Source organism: Prunus persica, chromosome G5 (assembly GCF_000346465.2).
Source record: "Prunus persica cultivar Lovell chromosome G5, Prunus_persica_NCBIv2, whole genome shotgun sequence".
NCBI lineage: Eukaryota > Viridiplantae > Streptophyta > Magnoliopsida > Rosales > Rosaceae > Prunus > Prunus persica.
The window spans coordinates 17,742,923-17,761,737 of NC_034013.1; the positions used below are offsets into that span (position 1 = coordinate 17,742,923).

The following is an 18,815-nucleotide window of genomic DNA, read 5'->3' on the forward strand; positions in this document are numbered from 1 at the left end:
TTGCCTTAAACATAATATGTCACGGTCGGTCGGTCGCCTTCGTGGTGGCGGCTTAATGGTCTAGTCTCCCTCGACGGTGGGGTCCACCCACTTTTCTTAACTAATTACTTAACAGCAACTTTGTAATTATTTTCTGTCAACATATATGTGAACCAGTTGAGTAATTACATTCTAGTTTAGAACTAATTATGGTTACAAGTAGTTGTGAAAATATAATATAGTTACAAAACTTACAAGTAGTTAAAAACTGTAATCTGTTAAGTTCTTTATTTTGTTCTTCCATCCCATCCAATCCAACGTTTTCAATAATTAAATTACGGTAACTACTTTTTCTGTTTCAAGTAAGGTGGATCACGTGTTGTGATTTGAATTGTCTCTACAAAAATGAATACACCCCAAACCCATAAAAGTTCTCATTTTCCAACCCATCGTTGAAAGAAGATGTGAATTGTCTCTACAAAAATGAATACACCCCAAACCCATAAAAGTTCTCATTTTCCAACCCATCATTTCATTTCTTTGCTTTATTTCAACTGAGAGAGATATGCTAATAAAAATCTTTCGATGTACGTAACGTAATTCGTGAATGTGATATACATGGGGTCCTAATTTTTTTGGGGAGCTTCTATATTGAAAGAGAATGTTAATGATTCAATCCAACCGTCGAATAATAACATTATCATTGATCAGATAACTATTAAGAATATCCCATTATAAGCCATTGTTGCATCAAATATTCGTTGGACCCTAGATCAATTTTTTTTAAAAGAACAATAATGAATTGGGCCTGAGGTTCTGAGCCCAATCCCTAATAATATTAATAATAATAACCTACTCTGTTCACTCTCGGATTCCCGCGCTCACTCACAAGAAGCAGAGGAGAAGTGAGAATATGGATGAGCATGAACCCTGGGAACAACTAGACGTCGACGAATCAGAGCTCATCTCTCTTAGTCTTCGTCCTTGCAAGCGCTCTGCTTCTCATTCCCTCAAATCAAATCATCCTCAGCCCCCCAAGCCCACTTCCAACCTCATTCCGGGCCCCGCCGGAGCCCTACAGGCCGCGATGCAGCGCAGGACCCAAACCCACCGCCACCACCCCCACGACCGCGATAAGGAGGAGCCCATTCCGACCCAAGAGTTCGTAAGGAGAGTCGTCGAGGTTGGCCATGATCACGATGCCGATTTCACCACCAATCCCTGGCTTTGCACTCTCGATTTTCTTACCAAACAAGGTGCTCACTTTCCGACGACCTTGGGTTCTATCAGGAAGGGGATTGAATCTCACAGATTAGCTCAGGTATTTCCATTGTTCTTATTATTTATTTTTTTAATCAATTGTCGATTCAATGACTTTGCTCTCTTGGAGAAATCTTAGAAGTGGAAATCATTCCCAATTTCTGTTTTGGTTGCTGAGAAAACACTGGAAAGCAAAGACCAGGCGTGCTTTAAAAAAAAAAAAAAAAACACTGTTTTTATCTGCTTTTGGTTGCTGTAGTGTGAAACTGCCACTTCTATTTTGTCGGAACCTGATTAATCTTCACTTCTTTTTTCCTTATGTTTTATCATTAATTTTTTTGCCATATTTAGGATTTATAATGCTTAAAAATTCATGTTATTTTCTGTGGTTGCTGGTTAATTAGGTTGTTGCTATAATCAAATCTTGCACCCCAAATGGTCTTGGTGATCTCATGCTCACTCTGAAGGTAAGCTTATATGGACATGGATACTGATAAAGTGCCATCTTCTTCCCTTCTTTGTGTAGTCTCTAAGTTCTGCTCGCGTCAATTTTTTCACCGTATGCTCTGAGACAAAGCTATGTGGCTTAAACGTTGGTTTCAGGATCCTACAGGTACAATTGGTGCTAGCATCCACCACACAGTCCTTTCTGAGGGAGACTTTGGGAAGAGCATATCTGTTGGTGCAGTTTTGGTACTGCAGAAGGTTGTTATGATATTCTGTTTAAGTCGGTGAATTTTAGAATTATGATGATTTATGAATATAAAGAAACTGCAAAATTTAGAAAAGCAAAATGGGACTTTTGGGGTGTAGTTGTCCAGAGAAATGCTGCTTTAAGCTGAAGTGTAATGTTGCTATCAACAGTATGGGAATGATTAACACATGCGCTTTTAATCAGGTTGCTGTGTTCACCCCCTCACGATCTGCATGTTATCTTAATATAACCAAGAACAACATGGTTAAGGTGTGTGCTCTTTCTCGTCTTTGAAGTTCAATTCCTCAATAATCACAATATCAGATTCCAGCAGCACTAGTGTTGTTGATACACTTGTGCCCCTTATTTCTTTCTGCACAAAACACACCAATGCGGAGAAAAACATAAGGTCTTCTTTTTTGGAGCAGGTCACGACACACACGCACCCCACATTTCTTTTCTATAGTCTTGGCGCCACAATTCATGCGAAGCTTAATTTGCTGAATAGAAAAAAAGCTCCTATTATTTTATGCTCTGTATTCCGATGAATTGCTACATTTACAGGTCATCTCCAAGGATAGTGGACCTCTCGTGACTAAAGATCTTCTCACCTCATCAGTCCAGAATCCTGCTCCCAGCAGTGGTAAGTCATAAGTTAGCGACATCTTTATATTCAATCTTCTTCTATTGCAGGGAAAATTTGCTTTGCTGCCCCTATGTTGCTGTGCTGATAGAGATGAGATTCTTAACATAATTTTTTCTTTTAATTCTCTGAGTTAAAAATTAAATTGTTTATCCTGTTTATTTGTTCATAACAGGAAGTAGTGAAAACTTATGGATGCCACAAGAAAAGTTCCCTCCGTCACAGGAAAGCACTGAAAGAATCATGAATTTTCTGAGACAAAACTCTAAGGCGAGAGAGAGTCAGCATAATACTGAGAAACACATGGAAACAGATCATGCGGCAGCAGGGCTGAGCTGCTCTGGCCACGAGCAGTGCGGAAGCCGAAACACGGACGTAGAGGTTCTATCTTCATTGGTGAAAAAGGCAATGCCTGATGGAATCACAAACATGGAGGACACTACTGATAACGATCAAGTAACTGTGGTAGCTGAGAAGCCCAACGCTGGCAGAGTGGCTGATGGAGACAATGCATCCAGCCACACCCAAGCCATTAATCATGTAACTGTGGTAACTGAGAAGCCCAAACATGGCACGGTGGCCAAAGGTTACAATCCATTGAGCAGGACGCAACCCATTAGTGCTTCAGCAAACTCAGTTGAGATCCCTAACCCTGACGATGATCAAGAAGTTGAGAGAATAACTGGAGCTAAAAGGCAGAGGCAGCCACTAATTTCGAGAACTTCACTCCCAGAGTATACAGAAGAAGAGCTGGATCTTTTTGAATTTGACTGAGGCAAGTACATGTTAAAATACAGCGTGAAATGAACCTCGCTAGTGTTAGTGTATAGTTTTTTTTTTTGGTCTGAGTGTTAGGGCAAGTTTGGCATTGCTGTGCTGTGAAAATAATCGCTGTCAAATTTGTTGTGAAAAAAATCAACTGTGAGAGAAAGCAGTTTGGCGTTTGGTAAAATTTTTGTTAAAAGTGTTGTTGGTATTGATTTTACGCATAATAAAAAAATGATTGCCGCATAATTTTTAAACTCAGCGCCTCTTCGAAACTGATTCCTGCATAATTAGAAAATGAAAGCACCTCATTAGCTGCTTTCCCTTATAGTTTTCTCTCACATCAATTTTTAACAATAAGTTATTTTATCATAGTTTACCAAACGGGTTGGGCTTCTCAAAATTTTTTAAAAATCACTTATTACCCCAAATAAGCAATGCCAAACATGCACTTAGTGTGTAGTTTGCTCAAACGGTTTCTTCTGCATCCACAGTGATAATGCCTTTCGGTTTTTTTTTTTTTTCGTGTCAGATAATCCGCTCTGAGACTGGTAAAAGAAGGGAATATTATAATCTTGCAATGGGAACTTTTAGGCATTGAGCTCTTTTGAAGCTTGGTCAACAATAGTTCGCAGATTGATTTAGTTCTGATCAACGGCTAATCATTGAAATGTCAAGTTCCTGGTCGAAGCCTGAAAGCTATTACAATTTTCGCGTCACCCTAAAACTAATAATTTACAGTTGAAACTAGATGCAGTGGTCATATCTGGCAGGCAAAAACTCATCCACAAGTGCCAGATTCTTTGCATGATTACCAGCTCATTGGTAACAAAGCGAACGCCGCATACACGAGCAGCGGAAGTTTAACTTCAAATAAAAAGTGAACTGCAAAAAATCGTGACGACAGAGCTAAAAAATGTAATTACTCTGCTCAGCCATTAATGAACTTTAAACCTCACCTCGAAGCTAGAATTACAACCGTAATCTTAGAGAAACAAAATTGGACTATAGTTACATATTTTGGTGACAATAATAATCTACGGCTCCTAAAAACTGATCGAATCAAACAATAGTTCAGACCCCTGAAAACAACTTGATTAAGAGTGAGTGAAGAATCTCAACTCCACTCAAGTCTCACACATCCCTTCTTGTCCGAATGGTTTAGATTGTTGCCTGTCTGAATGGGTCTTCTCGGCAGAGCACACTTCAAGTACTTTCAAAACAATATCTTGTTCTTGTGCTTCAAGTAGGCATGCCTTAGACTTGGTCACCTACTGAAACAGCTTCCTCAATCTTTCAGCAGAAAGGGATGCCCTTTTGTTGGTTGGCTCGAGTACAAGTGCATACTTAAAGTCTGCAGGGTGAAATGCCATTGAACCAACAACTTCAGGAGATTAGACTGAATGATTTAAAAAAATAAGAGAAAAAACTAACTGAAACCGGTAAAACCTACACATCTTTTGAGTGTATTTTGACAGGAACTTTCCAATCTCAAATATATCTATTTTGTACCCAGTACGAATTATTTCCCCAAGGCTTTTACACTTCCGTATTTGGCTTAAATAAAGGAACAGTATATTAACCAATAAATAAACAAACAAATCGCACCTTCAATTGCCTCCTTATAGTAACCAAGCATCTCCCTTGCAGTGCCTCTTCGTAAATAAGCCTTCACATTCTGAAGAAACATAACAGTAGGCAACACTGTTATTTTACTTTGAATATAAAAATGCACATAATAATTTGCACTGGAAGAACATAATAGAACAATATCAAGACAAATATAATAAAGAATAATTAATCATAACAAAGTAGAATTATAATTATATTAAATTTGTTTGCATACAAATTAAGAACTTCACACATGACCAAACTATATTTACTCCATTCAGTTAGCTGATGTAAAGAACAAGAATTTTCTTTATCACGTGACATCATATAATAATGATTAGTAAATGGCACAAAATGAGCTTCATGGGGTCTGTAACATCCAACACCCATATTAATGCAAAATCCAATAGGTATCCTTTGGAGAAAAGAAGTTACCTTTTTGTCAAGGTTGATAGCTTTAGTACAATCTGCCTCAGCTTGAAGGAAACTGGTTGAGAGAAAGAACTAAGTCAAAAACCTACCACCAAAACTCAATTGAGAGAATAAATCCCCGACCAAATAGTACCTTCCAACTTCAAGATATGCTGCAGCCCTGTTACTGTAATACGTCGCATTATTTCCACTAAGTTTGATAGCTTCTGAATAAAAGTTAATAGCCTTGTGCCACTCTTTATCTTTGTAGGCTTGGTTTCCCTAAATATTTGGTAAAGATAATAGAAGAGTATTTAGGATATGAAAATTCAAAATTCCAAAACAAACATGAATAGTCATTATGCAAATATGGCTTGGTAGAAAAATTAGTGGTTCGACAATAACTTAATGATCAAGACTCCAGATCCTAGAGGTAATTTCAACTTTTCCATGCAAAATAAGAGAAACTAAGTCAACGGACTCTAACTTAAATATATTATGCAAAATCCAAGTGACACATACAAACTAGTTTACCAAATAATTGTCCAATAGAAATTTAACATCCCGATGCTGTCATGTTACAAAGAAAATCGAAAAAAACAGCAACAACGTATAAAGCAAATGGACAACAATCATGAGATGCTCTACCTTTTCCTTGGCAATTTCAGCAGATTGCTCCCTGGTGAGAGCATTTTTGGATAATTTGGATTTTGAAGCAATATCAGCCTGCTCTTGTAAAGATGCATACATAGTGTGCAGTGCATCTAGTAAAAAGCGATCACCCCCATGCCTGGCTATGAATGAAACTGAAACTGGATACTTGTCATGAGATCCCAGCGGTACTGTGACCTGAAGAGTAGAACATCAATGGAGCATACTTGATTAGGAGAAACTATAGTCAATATGAACTTATCACAATGTAACGAAAGCATAGATTGATAGGAAAATAACAGCCGAGTAAAGATCCTCCCAATTTTAAAGACCCAAGACACAGAAAATAACAGTCTAGTAAACCATAACATCTCTTTACCTTTTATAAAGGCCACAGAGAGAGAGAGAGAGAGAGAGAGAGAGAGAGAGAGAGAGAGAGAGAGAGAGAGAGAGAGAGAGAGAGAGAGAGAGAGAGATTTACACCTGACAACAACCTGACAGGCTAGCAATACTTAATAGACCAAAAGCACGGCTCCGGAAGTCCTCAGAGAGGATGTCCTTCCCACCAAGTTTTGAAGGGGGATCTGCTAAAGTTGGGATCACCAAAATTCCATCATCCTACACAATAAAATTAAACACAAAAGTATAATCAATATAGCAAACTTCAATAACCACATTCTTAATGGACTTGCAGATCTCAATCATTACCTTCAATAGAGAGTTGACAGCTGCATGCAATTCATTCTTAATTGACTTGCAGATCTCAATCTCCTCATCTGATGCGTCCAGTGGTCCACATATTTGTGCTGAAGTAGCAGAATCCAATACAGGTTTCACCAAATTAATCCATTCCCCATGATTATGTCTGAACTCATGTCTGTTAAAAGGAACCACAAGAAATCTCAATCAACATATTATCAGGAAATATCAAAACAAAAGGATAAATGAATGAACAATGTGGAGAACTGTTTTCTCATATGGACCTATAAGAATGCACAATACAAGAAATTGAGACCAGAAGGGAAAAGGTGTTCGTTATAGATTGTCATAACTAGATGGACGAGGATAATAATTTTTTATCTGAAGGATTTGTGATGAATTCACTACATAAAATACCTAATGTTCCATCCTATTTTCTGGACATTTCCTGAATATTTAGCCAAGTACTTTTCTCTGGTTGGAAATTACTACTTTTAAAATTTTATCATCTTGCGAACACTTTCCCTCACTTTTAAGACTTTCAACTTCCCCCCATCCAAATCAAACATAAGAGCAGAATACAGATAAACAGAATAGAAGGAAAAGAATATAAGCACAGAAACCTTCAGTGTCATGGTTTCCAGAAAACTATACAAGCATGGGGGGTGGAGGGAGATATATGGTTTTTTTAAATATTTTTTTTATCCTCTTTTATGACATATAATCTTCAATGATTTATGACATATACAGTATTCAGAAGGTTAACTGGTGACTAAGTAACCTCACCTTTGAAGAAGCTGCACAACATTGGCAAGCAATTTTATGGATGAAGTCTTGACTTCACCATTTGTCTTCTGGCCATGAAACTCTTTCAAGCTTGGGACTTTTGAATTAAAATAGTCCCCTAGATTTTCATGTTTAAATACTTGTCCTGAAGAAATCATTCAGAATTTTTTTCAAAAACAGTGGTCCACCATGGACAGGGAGCATAGAACAGAAGTCAAGGGAAAAGAGCATACTTCCAAAAAGCTTCAGAGTGGATTTGGTGACCACTTGAACAATTCTGTCAACAGGAATCTTTACTTGTTGAAAGCAATCATCAGCTATTACAATTTGTCTTGGACTGCGTGAAACTGCATAAGGAAGTTGCAGCAGAACATGTCCAACACGGCGTAGGACACTAGAATCCTTAGCAAACCATCCTGCACACATAATCTTACAAGTCAAACAATATGAAAAGTTGAAAACATTAAGGGATGCCAGATAGCATACTGCTAACGTTTGCTATAATGAAATTTATTATTTAACAAAAAAGTAATCAGGTATACATAGTTGCACATGATCAAATACTCCTGCATCATGGCACAATACAAAATTGTAACCTTACATACCAACGGTATCAAGACTTGTAGAAACAGGTATAATCCCATTGTGAGAAACAGCACCATGTGAAGGTCGGAATCCTATAACGCCACAAGACCCAGCAGGTACTCTAACGCCACCGACAGTATCAATACCTGTGCCATCATGTTAGCATGAAGTGAACGTTATGATACTAATATATTTAAATATATATGACTTATATCAAGCCTTCCTATAAAGAAACTTATAGATGATTTACGTCTTCATAATTAGTTTGAGATTGGCAATTCTTCTTTTCAAGCAGATATCTGCTTCGACATAGATACATAAGCATATATGTTGAAAATAACAAATTTCAAAAACAAAAAAGTAAAATATGCTGCCCTGTTGAAAAATGAGCATTTTAAGGTATGATAATATTATGAACATGCCTCAAAATAGGAGAATTTCAGATAAGATAGGAAAACGAAACCAAATCCAATAAAGAACCAACTCAATTGCCTTTAATGCCAATTAAACAAATAAAATAACCCCCTCAAGCCTTCATATGTGCTTTCAATGATTTTCCATGGTGTGGTCAATGACTAATAACAAAACTTAATGGGAAATGTAAAGAAGATAAAGAACAATTTCAGAAAAGATAAGAAAAACAAGAAGCTCACCCAGTGAAAAGTCAACGAGATTGGCAGCTACAGCCACAGCAGCTCCACTGGAGGATCCACCTGGTGTTCTTGAAGATGCTGCCGGATTGGTGGGGGTACCATAATGCTTATTTTCTCCACTAATACTGAAAACAAACATGCAGAAAGGAATTGACATTATGTAATCCAAACTAAAGCTAGAGTTGGATAAACTGAAAGGAAAATAGGTCCTCAGATCAAATTATTTTTTTCCCCATTCACAACAGCAATGAGGAATAACACCTTCAGCCTGTTGACAGAACATCCAAAGTGTGTGCTCATAGCAATACATACCTATATGCCAATTCATCCACAACGGTTTTCCCAACGCATGTGGCACCTCCTTCGACAAGAACTGAAACCACAGGAGCCGTCCGAGAAGCTGCATCATGTGTTCTTTCCCAATCAGGATGACCAAAACCAGTTACATGTCCCTCAATATCAAATCTGCCAACCATGATAGAAATTTATCCACTTTAAGGCAAACAAATAGTTCTATAACACAATGAAACAAATTACTTGCATTTGATAAGGAAATCAAAATAATAAAGTACAATGAAACTAAACCTATAACATAACTCAAGTTCAATAAGTTAGTTTTGAATAACCAAAACCAGTCTGCCCATCTTATTAGTGCATCCTACGTTGAAAAACAACATACAGAAAATAAAAGGATAAGACATAAATTTCAGGCTTTTTCACCATCTGGGTTCCAAGCCAATTCAACTAATTCTTTTGGCTATTTAATAATAGTAACCTCAACTTCCATTTCATTACTTCAACCAGCATAAAGCTGAGCAAAAGCAAAGACCATATTTTCAAAAGTTCCGTATTTTTGTTTTTACTCTTCAATCTTATAATATCCTTTTATTGGCTTTTAACTTTATCAGGAGACAAACAGAAGAATAACAAAGGAAGTGGTAGAGAGCGTACACGTCAGAAACGGCGAAGGTGAGGCCGGTAAGGGGATGCGGAGCTTTAGGAGGAGCAGGCTGAGGAGGAGGGAGAAGCTGAAGCCTCTCAATAAAGGCACCAAAGTCTTCTCTGATGGTCTTCTTAAGCTTCCTTGTCATAAACAGAATTCCTGCCAAACCCAAACCCAGTAGAACCCACAGATTGGCGGATTGAGACGCCATGTTTGTCTACGATATTTCTCAAACCCTCCGGAGTTACGAAACTATTAAAGTCCAGGTTTTTATATTGAAACTTGAGAGAGGGAGAGGGAGAAGAGGATAACGCAGCGACCAGCGCAGCGTAACCTAGGCGGAGACGGTTCTTGAGGTTATTACTGTATTGTAATTTGTATTCATAAAGTGAAATATCGGGTAGGTCTTAGGTCCTCCAAGTTTCTCTTTTTTTGTTTTTTTTGGTCTTAGGTCCTCCAAGTTTCTCTTTTCAAGATTGTATTTCGTTTTTTAATTTCTATTTTTCGCCCTTAAGTTTAATATAATGTTAATGTGGCCCTTTGGTCCTTTCTGCTTCCAGAATGACCAGTTGCTGTGCACCTGATGAAGACAAAGAAGCAAAGCTATCATTCAACACCACGATAATATCTGTCTTTTCTTCATAGACTAAAACTAATTTTGCAAAATGCTTATCACCTATGTTTCCTTTTATTTGGACATCCAATGTGAATTAAATTGATCATTAATAAAAGTAGCTTACAAATTATAAATCGGAGAAACAAAGAAAAAGAAATCACATATAACTTCATTGGAGCTGCCATTTATACTTCAGAGATGGGTAGAGCATAAAGAATTGTTTGTGATCGGGAAAGGCCGCAAAATTTTATGGGAGATGTCGCCATAGCGCCCACAAGGGACTTGTTTTTGGTGCAAACAGCTCCAACACCAAATTCAATACCATTAACACCGCAAAACAGAGCCTAAGCTTGTTCTACAAAAAAATTCAATCTAAAATGAGTAGACATTAGTATTGATTGGACAAAAGTCACCACAAGGGACACACCCCCCCGGTTAAAAATTCCACACCCTGATTACCTTATTCCTTGTACTTCTAAACAACCGTATCTAATGTAACAATAAACAATTTCAGTTTTCCAGATAACCAAATAATAGCAAAATGTTGCCTGTTTTCAATTCATTTATGACTGCGAGTGTCTCCTGAAAAATCTTTCTTCTTTGTATTTGATGTAGTTTGCTTATAGAAAGGGCAAACTCAAAATTGAAGTATATAATCCAGCTACAAACTCCATAGGATATCCAATTTAGGCTTTAATCCTTGCAGACTCTCCAACGGCACGCTCCATTCTTGAGTACCATTCACCTATGCGTGTGTGCTCCACCATATCTTTACCAGACCTCAAATAACGAATTGGTCTTAGCACCCCAAAAACAGCAAGGTCGGCCATATTAGGTTTGGAGCCCCCTGACACAAGCAACATATGCATGTGAAACATCATTCCAGAGACACAGATAAAAACAAGGATGACATAACATAAGTCCTAGTTGTCATAGCTTACTTATTAAGGCTCACCTCAAGGCAAAAAGTTGAGGGCTCATGCTAAAACTCTAGTCAGCCATCAAACAGACCTCACACCTTAAGCTACAAATTTGCTTGAGACAATTCATACTAATGATAGTGTTCTCATCATACAATAGTTATTTCGAATTTTAGAAGACTAGAACTTGCAATTTTTTCCCAGACAAGTAACTTTCTCCTGATTCAAGTATCATCTCCCAGTCAAGAGTATTTTATTTTATTTTATTTTCTAAGCATATTCATCAATACATTTTTCTGCTTGTGTCCCTTAATGCATGTATCCCTTGATCACCAATTAACTAAAAAGCAAAATGCATGCCATATCTATGTGATATCATGTGCATATGACACAAGTTAGAGCACATACCAAGAAAGTCCCGCCCATTAAGAGCATTAACCCATGTTTCTGCTGCTTCATACAGGGATGCACGTTCATCCGTAATATTATATTTCTTCTTCAGTTTCTTTGACACAAAGTACATAGCCGCAGCACCAGCATACTTCACTGTAAATTTTTCTGTGTAGCTAAAATTACCTGCAGTTACAGCAAAACTACATAAGAAAACAAAAAATACCAAAATCTAATGGTCAAGCAGTTCTACATAAAACTGAAGAGAGTAAATATTACTAACACAAACTGAAGAAAGAAAGGAAGTTTGTCTTAGTAGGCCCAAAAAATATGGCTTCATAAGATGGGATCTACATACCATTGCTTGTTATATAGTCAAAGGATTCAAGGGCCTCAGATGTATTTCGGTATATGTTTGGTGATAACATATGCACCAAGTGATTATCAACCCACCTATACCACAATAACAAGAACAATGAAGGAATAAAAAATTATAGTAATAAACCTGTAACCAAGTAATACATGATCATGACTGTAAAAGTTAGTGATACAAAGATACCATTAAGTAAAAGCTCAAGGTATGCCACAACAATAGACGGCAAGAAGACAACGCAGAGCCACAGAATAGCACTAATTATTTTAAAATGTTTTGATCATCAATTCAGAAAACACAATAACAATATGCAATTGACATAGTGTTGTACGTCTTGCCAATATCCACTAATTGAAGTTATATTTCTTTCTGCTTCAAAGCTGAAGGTCCATAGATAAGAGTAATATGCAACTACTCGTTAATCATTACATCAATAATATGTGAGTGTTTTGGAACCAAAAAAAAAAAAGAGTGAGTGTTTTGCATTTCCTTCACTAACTTCACAGAAAATGAAATCGTAATTCTCTCAACCAAAACTCATGTAACTCTACAGAGGATTCTCCAAGTGTTATATCTGAATCAAGGTATAATGATAATAACCATTTTCAGACAAAGTATCTGAGCTCATTTCCCATTTTATAAACTATCAGAACAAGCAGAATTTTCTAAAGTTCCAGGAGGAAGTTGGGCTGTAAAATTACTAATCCAAAGGACTGGAGGCGAGTCTTTCAAAGCATAGTTTCTTTTATTCTTGTAAACTCGGTGAGAATTTCTTGCAGCATTCTCTTTCTTCTTTGTTTCTTAGATAATAGTATCATTAAGATCATGGTCCAGTGGAGCTTAAACCTGCGGCCTTCCCTAAAACTACTCAAAGTATAAGTATACTGTTTTTCTGCTTTTATCCAAATATGAATATAAGCATAATAAGCTATGGAGGAAAAGATAACATACTGGCGCCACTTTTTCTCTTCATCATCATTTGAGGAAGGGGCGGCTACTCTCTCAGGAACAATTTTGTCATTCAACTTATCAATTATAGCTGCAAACAGATACATGCTCAATTTCAATTGAGATATGTAATTCTAGTACCTATATATATATTCAACAATGCATACACCATAATATTGTAATTAGAAATCCAACCAGAAAACTCAGCAATCTAAGAACAACCACAAGGACAGATACCTGATGAGTCAACCAGCTGTTCCCCATCCACCATCAATATAGGAACCTTCTTATAATCAGACCATTTGATCTCTTTCTTACTAAGTGGGTTGACCTCCACAATTTTGTAGGGTATATCGTGGTAGTCCAAGAATGCTGAGACAACAATAAAGTGTCCCCAATTTGTAAACAGCATGATAAATGGAAAAGAACATAAAATTACCGTTGTTTAATAGAATCATAACAAAAGAAAAGGGACATAATAGGAAAAAAAAAATTGAATGTGCTCGAGAATAACCGAAAGAACACCAAAACACCAAATGATTGACAAGGTTGCAAATTTATTGACTGTTCATATGGCTATTTCCTATCATGCTACCAGCAAACCCAGTGCACTATTTGTTCAAAATTATGTTCAAATCTTACCAGAAAATTCCAAATAGAATGCGAACTACAAGTAAAAGTTTGTTCTATTCCTGTCATTTAACCATGACAGGCTGCGAGACTGCAGAGAAATGCTGAACCAACTGGATATTATTCAAATGAATGTTTCATCCACACTAAAATCCAATATTTCGACATGAAATCTAGTCCAATTTCTGATATTAGGTGAAAAATTCGCGAAATATTCAAAGGCAGCAAAAACACCGAACCTCAAAAGCAATTCAAGAAGCAAGGAGAAGTAAAGAACCATGAGAGAAAGAGAACATTTTTCACCTTTAACTTTGTTGCAGAAAGGGCAGGCTTCATACTGGTATAGCACGACGTCCTTTGGAACAAGCTCAGCCGGAGGCGGCTCTTTGGCATAGACCTCCTGAGTGAGTGACGAGGCAACAGCGACCGAAGCCAGAGTTCCAGCTACGCCAATAGCCAGCTTGCCAGCTGGACCGCCGGAAAATGAATCGAACCACCGACGACGAACATGAGGACCGGTGGTGCTGGAGGTACCGTAGAGAGCCACCTGGAGAAGACTGTGGCTGGGGGAGGCTGACGTGGCAACGGCGCCGCCGTGAACGGTGGCGAGAGATCGGGAGAGGACGTTGAATGAGGCGAGAGTTGAAGCCCTTCTCATGGTGGAGCGACTAGAAGCAGAAGCAATAAGCTGAGTGATTTGCTTTGGTAGACTCTTCTGGAGAAGGGGAGAAAGGGAGAAGGGTTTATGTTTTGTGATCCAACTGTGTGGGGTTTTGGCTACGTTCGCATCACCCGCGGGTGTTTGGATCTACCATCCTAAATTTATTGTTAATTTTGGGGGGTAAATATTATTTTATTGGTTTTTTGTATATACCTATATATTAATTTTCTTCTTGTTTATCTCATATTTATGTATTTTCTTCATTCGGGGCCAAAAGAAAAAAAAAAAAAAAATTCCCAATAATCTCTTCTCTCTAAAACCCAGCATCCCAAAGTTCTCACTTTACAAAACCCTCTCCTTCTTCCTCTCATACCAGTTACCCACAAATTCTGAGCTCCACCGGCACACCATTTCACCCACAAAACACAATCCGAACAAAGAAGAAAAGAAGGGAAATGTCAGCTGCTTCAAAGCTCATACGCTTTGGAACCGCAGCACTGTTCCATGCTCCCATAAGAACTATATCTGCGACCCCTTCACTTTGTTCTCTCAAACCCTTCGCTGCCTCACAATCTCTGCGCTTCCCCAGGTACAGCTCTTCCTCCGCTGCAATTGAAACTATTGATAGCGTCACCGCTAACAGCACAGAAGCACCGCTGCTCCATCCCTGGCCCGAGTGGGTGGCTTTTATCGACCGCTTGAAGACCAAAGGTTACTTCACCGGAACCCAGCCGAGCGAGAGTGACGATGTTTACACGGACATGACTCAAATAAAGGATGCGTGCCTCAGCTTTGCTCGTGACCGCTACGATGTTTTCAAGTGAGGTTCTTTTATTTGCTCTGGTTGCCGAGAAAATGTTGAAATACAAAGTGTTGGCTGAGGATTAATTGAGTTATTGCTACTCTTGAGCTTTGTTGATGTTTCATTTACTTTTGTACTATCATTCAAGCTTTCTTTTCCTTACCTGTAATGGACTGCACAAATCTCCTTTACAGCAATAGGAACAATATCTGATAAACATAATTCATATTTTGATTGAATTCTATAAATTTCTTATTGAAAATTCCAAACTATTTACATAAGCATTTGACTGCATTTCTTGCATAATAGCATCTAATCTTTTTCATTTTGATTTTTTGGTGCAGATCACTGTCTACGGAAGATATGCAAGCAGTTGTGGAGGGTGGATGCCCCAATCTTTTCCGGAAAGCTGTGAATTCAGCAAAAAGATTGAGATTCTATCTGAGACTAGATGAAGGGGATGTATGTAATCTCCCTCGTTTATCGGATTGATGGCTCACATTTGTTGATGAAAGTGCACACAAACACATAAAAACTCTTTTACAACATGACGATAGAATATGTATATATGTCCTATTCTACTTCATCATCTAGTTTTCATTTTTCTTTTCAATGCTTGATGGGGAATTTTATTATATAAATCTTGGGAATTTTGAGATTGTCATCTGGATGGTGCTGGCATATACAGGTTTGTGGTGCTTGCAATCTGCGGGGTTCCTGTGATAGAGCGTATGTGGTTCTTAAGGAATCTGAAGCTGCGGCACGGACAGTGGATATAGTCCGAATACTATTGTTTCATGCTCTGGATCCACTTGTTATTTCTGGGGGGGAGAAACCTCTTGGTAGAGACCTTCTAGAAACATCTGCAAGGAAACTGCTTTCTGAGTTGCTTCAACTCAGTGAAACAGCTGTTGACCCATCACTTCCAAAGCCTGCTGCCAAAGCTGAGAAAAAGTTATCTGCAAGTATCATTGATGATGGACTATCTCAAACTGTTGAAATGAAGAGAGGAGATTGGATGTGTCCCAAGTAAGCCACACCAAGTTACCGTGGTCATCTTTATGCCGTTTTAATTTAATATATGCATTACTTTATGACTTGATTGGAGGAGATGATCTCCTCAACTTATGGCGTTTTTGTTTTTATGCTATATGTGACACATAATTATGTGTGAATGTGTGTGTGTGGTTTTACTGTTGTAACACTACCTGAATTGACATCTAGTCATATCCCTTAGTCACTGAAAGTATTTGTTGAATTTTCGAGTCAATCATTTACTGTTCTTTTCACTTATGGCAATTGCTACTATACTAGTTTGATGATTTACTGATTCTTTGGAAGAATTTTTATAGATTCAAACAATACATTTTCAGTTATTCACGTGGAAACTTTTAATTTTGTCTAATCCAGAAAATGCATCTATTGGTTTTACCTCATATTTATTTTTTAAGTTTGCTTGTTTGTGTGTGTCTACCCGCTGTCTAGTCCTACAAAATTGAGGTATGATGCTTCTGGACGTTTTACTGTATAACTACTTTGCTGTGATTGCTTATCAGTCCCTTATATTTGAGATGTCTGAATCCAACATTGCATGTCGTTCCCTCTCATTGTACTCGTAACACATTCCCTGCAATTGAAATTGCTCAGTTGCACTAGTTTATGAACTGTTGTTCTTTCTATCTTGTTGCAGATGCAATTTTATGAACTTTGCTAAAAATATAAGATGCCTACAATGTAAAGAAGATGGCCCAAAAAAAGCTGATGCGGGTGATCTTGAAATGAAAAAGGGAGACTGGATCTGCACTGAGTAAGCCACTTCTTTTGCATGAGTGCTACCATGAATCGGTATTTGAGAGAATATTTCTGAAATAATTTGCAATCCCTTTTAGTAAAAATAATAATGTAATGATACTTGTTAGTGTTTCTAAGTTGTTCCAATTATCGAAGAAGTTGTTTAGTTTTTTCCAATGCTTTGAATGTTAGAATTAGCAAGAAAAAGTTTGGACCTTTAAAATGTCTAAAGTTATTGAATTTCTTCATGGTACATATACGTATAAGGTTGCCATCAAATTTTTCACCATCTTTTTTTAATCAGTTCAAACCTGATTTTCTCTATGTGATCTTCCTACACTATAGATACAAGCCCAAGGTTTTTCAAGTCTTTCAATGTGACTTATTAATTTCGATGTTATCATATATGTTTTGGGGTTAAGGTTTTGAGTGCATGGAGAGGGAGCAATAATATAGCACAAAGCAATTGTCTGATATATTGGTGATACATGGATAGATTTGGAAAATGATGTTTGTATGATCATTTGAGTTACACACATCTTGTTCTAGTCTAGGCTACCACCAGATTCTTGTGTTCCAAGTTCCAAATATCTTTACTGGTCTGCGCTTTGTTGCAGATGCAATTTCATGAACTTCTCTAGAAATATACGCTGCCTAAAGTGCAAAGCTGAAGGGCCAAAGAGAGTCAGTACAGATGCTGTTGAAATGAAGAAAGGAGACTGGAACTGCCCAAAGTAAGTCTTATTTTAGCCCTGACAACTGACATAATTCAGCAAATCTAAATTAGTAAACTGAGTGTGCTAATTCGATATTGTGAAATTTGAATGATAATTGCTGCTCTTGGGAATAACATTTTTTCTGTATATTGTTAATATATGAAATTTAATGTCATTGTTATCAGTAACTTTACTTATAAGTAAGTAAGAAAGTTTATTGAATTGCATCCAAGGGGAATGCAACCAATAAAGGGACTAAATAAAATAACTAACAGAATAAAAAGTCAGCGAATAAATGGGAGTGTATTTCCTGGTAGTCAACACCAAATGCTCTTCCTACTAAACACTATATCCGGGCCCCATATCGAAATCTTATAAACAGATCCAACATAAAACTATAAATCAGTTTGCACTTGTAATTTTAGTTATTTTCTGATCACTTGGCTTGTGTTCTTCAGGTGCGCTTTCATGAATTTTGCAAGCAATAGGAAGTGTTTGCGTTGTCAAGAGACACGGCCCAAGAAAAATCCTACAGATTGGGACTGTCCCTCGTAACTCCATCTTCCTCTTTGTTTGTTTTTGTGTGTGTGTGTGTGGTTTAGATTTAATATTAAGGTTAACTGAATTATTTACAAAATGGTAATGTATATTGCAGATGTAATTTCTTGAATTATGGTAGAAACACAGTCTGCCTGAAATGTAACTGTAAATGCCCCAAGGAAGCAACTACTAGTGAGTACGAGGAGCAGATGTGGAGGCACCCACGCTAGTATATTCTTAAGAAGCACAAAGACATTGTTTTCTATGGAAATTTTCTGAGGTTGGTGCAGTGCAGGACATAATGACCCTTGGGCACGTGTAATTCTATCAGGCTGGTGATTACATAGGAGAGCACATCTTGGGTGAAATCATGAGATGTTTGCGGTTTCGTGCATTCACAGAGATACTGGAGGCTTCTACAAGCTACATTTGGGCCTTCATAATATTTTGCATGTGTAAGGAAAGGTGTTCTAAACTCTGCTTACATTAGCAGGAACAGTGTGTAACCAGTTAATTTATGGTTTCTATGGAAAGTTTTGAGCTCTCATTTAGAATTCTAATTGTTTATTGGTCTTTTGCTCAAATAAATTATAGTTGTGTGTTTTTTCTCCATTGGCAAAGATGTATATTCCCCAGGAAAAGAGAGTAGGATTCTAGCAGACACAAAATGAAGGCAAGTTTAATAGATATTTCGATACTACTTGCATACTTATTTGTGCGAATTACAATTTGAGACATATCAAAAACA

The 18,815-nt window shown here is 37.4% G+C and overlaps 4 protein-coding genes across 4 annotated transcripts; 2 read left to right on the forward strand and 2 right to left on the reverse strand.

Annotated features, from left to right (window-relative positions):
- Positions 745-3,598, forward strand: LOC18776507. Its single transcript, XM_007209466.2, has 6 exons — positions 745-1,300; positions 1,644-1,706; positions 1,843-1,944; positions 2,138-2,203; positions 2,498-2,576; positions 2,752-3,598. Exons 1-6 carry the CDS (start codon positions 893-895, stop codon positions 3,348-3,350), a joined length of 1,317 nt encoding a protein of 438 aa, XP_007209528.2. The 5' UTR covers positions 745-892; the 3' UTR covers positions 3,351-3,598.
- LOC18776603 (translocon at the outer membrane of chloroplasts 64) lies at positions 4,134-10,210 on the reverse strand. The gene is made up of 13 exons (XM_007211218.2): positions 9,689-10,210; positions 9,050-9,202; positions 8,738-8,862; positions 8,105-8,230; positions 7,733-7,915; positions 7,500-7,644; positions 6,723-6,891; positions 6,498-6,632; positions 6,012-6,212; positions 5,518-5,645; positions 5,388-5,439; positions 4,950-5,019; positions 4,134-4,695 (listed from the first exon to the last, which is right to left on the reverse strand). Exons 1-13 carry the CDS (start codon positions 9,889-9,891, stop codon positions 4,613-4,615), a joined length of 1,773 nt encoding a protein of 590 aa, XP_007211280.1. The 5' UTR covers positions 9,892-10,210; the 3' UTR covers positions 4,134-4,612.
- On the reverse strand, positions 10,599-14,418 carry LOC18778085 (prostaglandin E synthase 2). The gene is made up of 6 exons (XM_007209276.2): positions 13,861-14,418; positions 13,165-13,299; positions 12,931-13,018; positions 11,965-12,059; positions 11,625-11,792; positions 10,599-11,143 (listed from the first exon to the last, which is right to left on the reverse strand). Exons 1-6 carry the CDS (start codon positions 14,213-14,215, stop codon positions 10,983-10,985), a joined length of 1,002 nt encoding a protein of 333 aa, XP_007209338.1. The 5' UTR covers positions 14,216-14,418; the 3' UTR covers positions 10,599-10,982.
- LOC18776202 (zinc finger protein VAR3, chloroplastic) lies at positions 14,442-18,675 on the forward strand. Its single transcript, XM_007209111.2, has 7 exons — positions 14,442-15,038; positions 15,365-15,482; positions 15,709-16,049; positions 16,711-16,827; positions 17,429-17,545; positions 17,986-18,078; positions 18,183-18,675. Exons 1-7 carry the CDS (start codon positions 14,674-14,676, stop codon positions 18,295-18,297), a joined length of 1,266 nt encoding a protein of 421 aa, XP_007209173.1. The 5' UTR covers positions 14,442-14,673; the 3' UTR covers positions 18,298-18,675.

Excerpts from the sequence above, each read along its gene's own strand:
- LOC18776507 (XM_007209466.2), top strand. The coding sequence starts at position 893 with ATGGATGAGCATGAACCCTGGGAACAACTAGACGTCGACGAATCAGAG. Across the intron at positions 1,301-1,643 it reads AATCTCACAGATTAGCTCAG|GTTGTTGCTATAATCAAATC; the intron begins GTATTTCCATTG and ends CTGGTTAATTAG. Across the intron at positions 2,577-2,751 it reads GAATCCTGCTCCCAGCAGTG|GAAGTAGTGAAAACTTATGG; the intron begins GTAAGTCATAAG and ends TGTTCATAACAG.
- LOC18776603 (XM_007211218.2), bottom strand. The coding sequence starts at position 9,891 with ATGGCGTCTCAATCCGCCAATCTGTGGGTTCTACTGGGTTTGGGTTTG. Across the intron at positions 8,863-9,049 it reads GTGGATGAATTGGCATATAG|TATTAGTGGAGAAAATAAGC; the intron begins GTATGTATTGCT and ends GTTTGTTTTCAG. Across the intron at positions 5,440-5,517 it reads GCATATCTTGAAGTTGGAAG|TTTCCTTCAAGCTGAGGCAG; the intron begins GTACTATTTGGT and ends TCTCTCAACCAG.
- LOC18778085 (XM_007209276.2), bottom strand. The coding sequence starts at position 14,215 with ATGAGAAGGGCTTCAACTCTCGCCTCATTCAACGTCCTCTCCCGATCT. Across the intron at positions 13,300-13,860 it reads TTTCTGCAACAAAGTTAAAG|CATTCTTGGACTACCACGAT; the intron begins GTGAAAAATGTT and ends TTGTTGTCTCAG. Across the intron at positions 11,144-11,624 it reads TAATGGGCGGGACTTTCTTG|GGGGCTCCAAACCTAATATG; the intron begins GTATGTGCTCTA and ends TGCTTGTGTCAG.
- LOC18776202 (XM_007209111.2), top strand. The coding sequence starts at position 14,674 with ATGTCAGCTGCTTCAAAGCTCATACGCTTTGGAACCGCAGCACTGTTC. Across the intron at positions 15,039-15,364 it reads GACCGCTACGATGTTTTCAA|ATCACTGTCTACGGAAGATA; the intron begins GTGAGGTTCTTT and ends TTTTTGGTGCAG. Across the intron at positions 16,050-16,710 it reads GGAGATTGGATGTGTCCCAA|ATGCAATTTTATGAACTTTG; the intron begins GTAAGCCACACC and ends ATCTTGTTGCAG.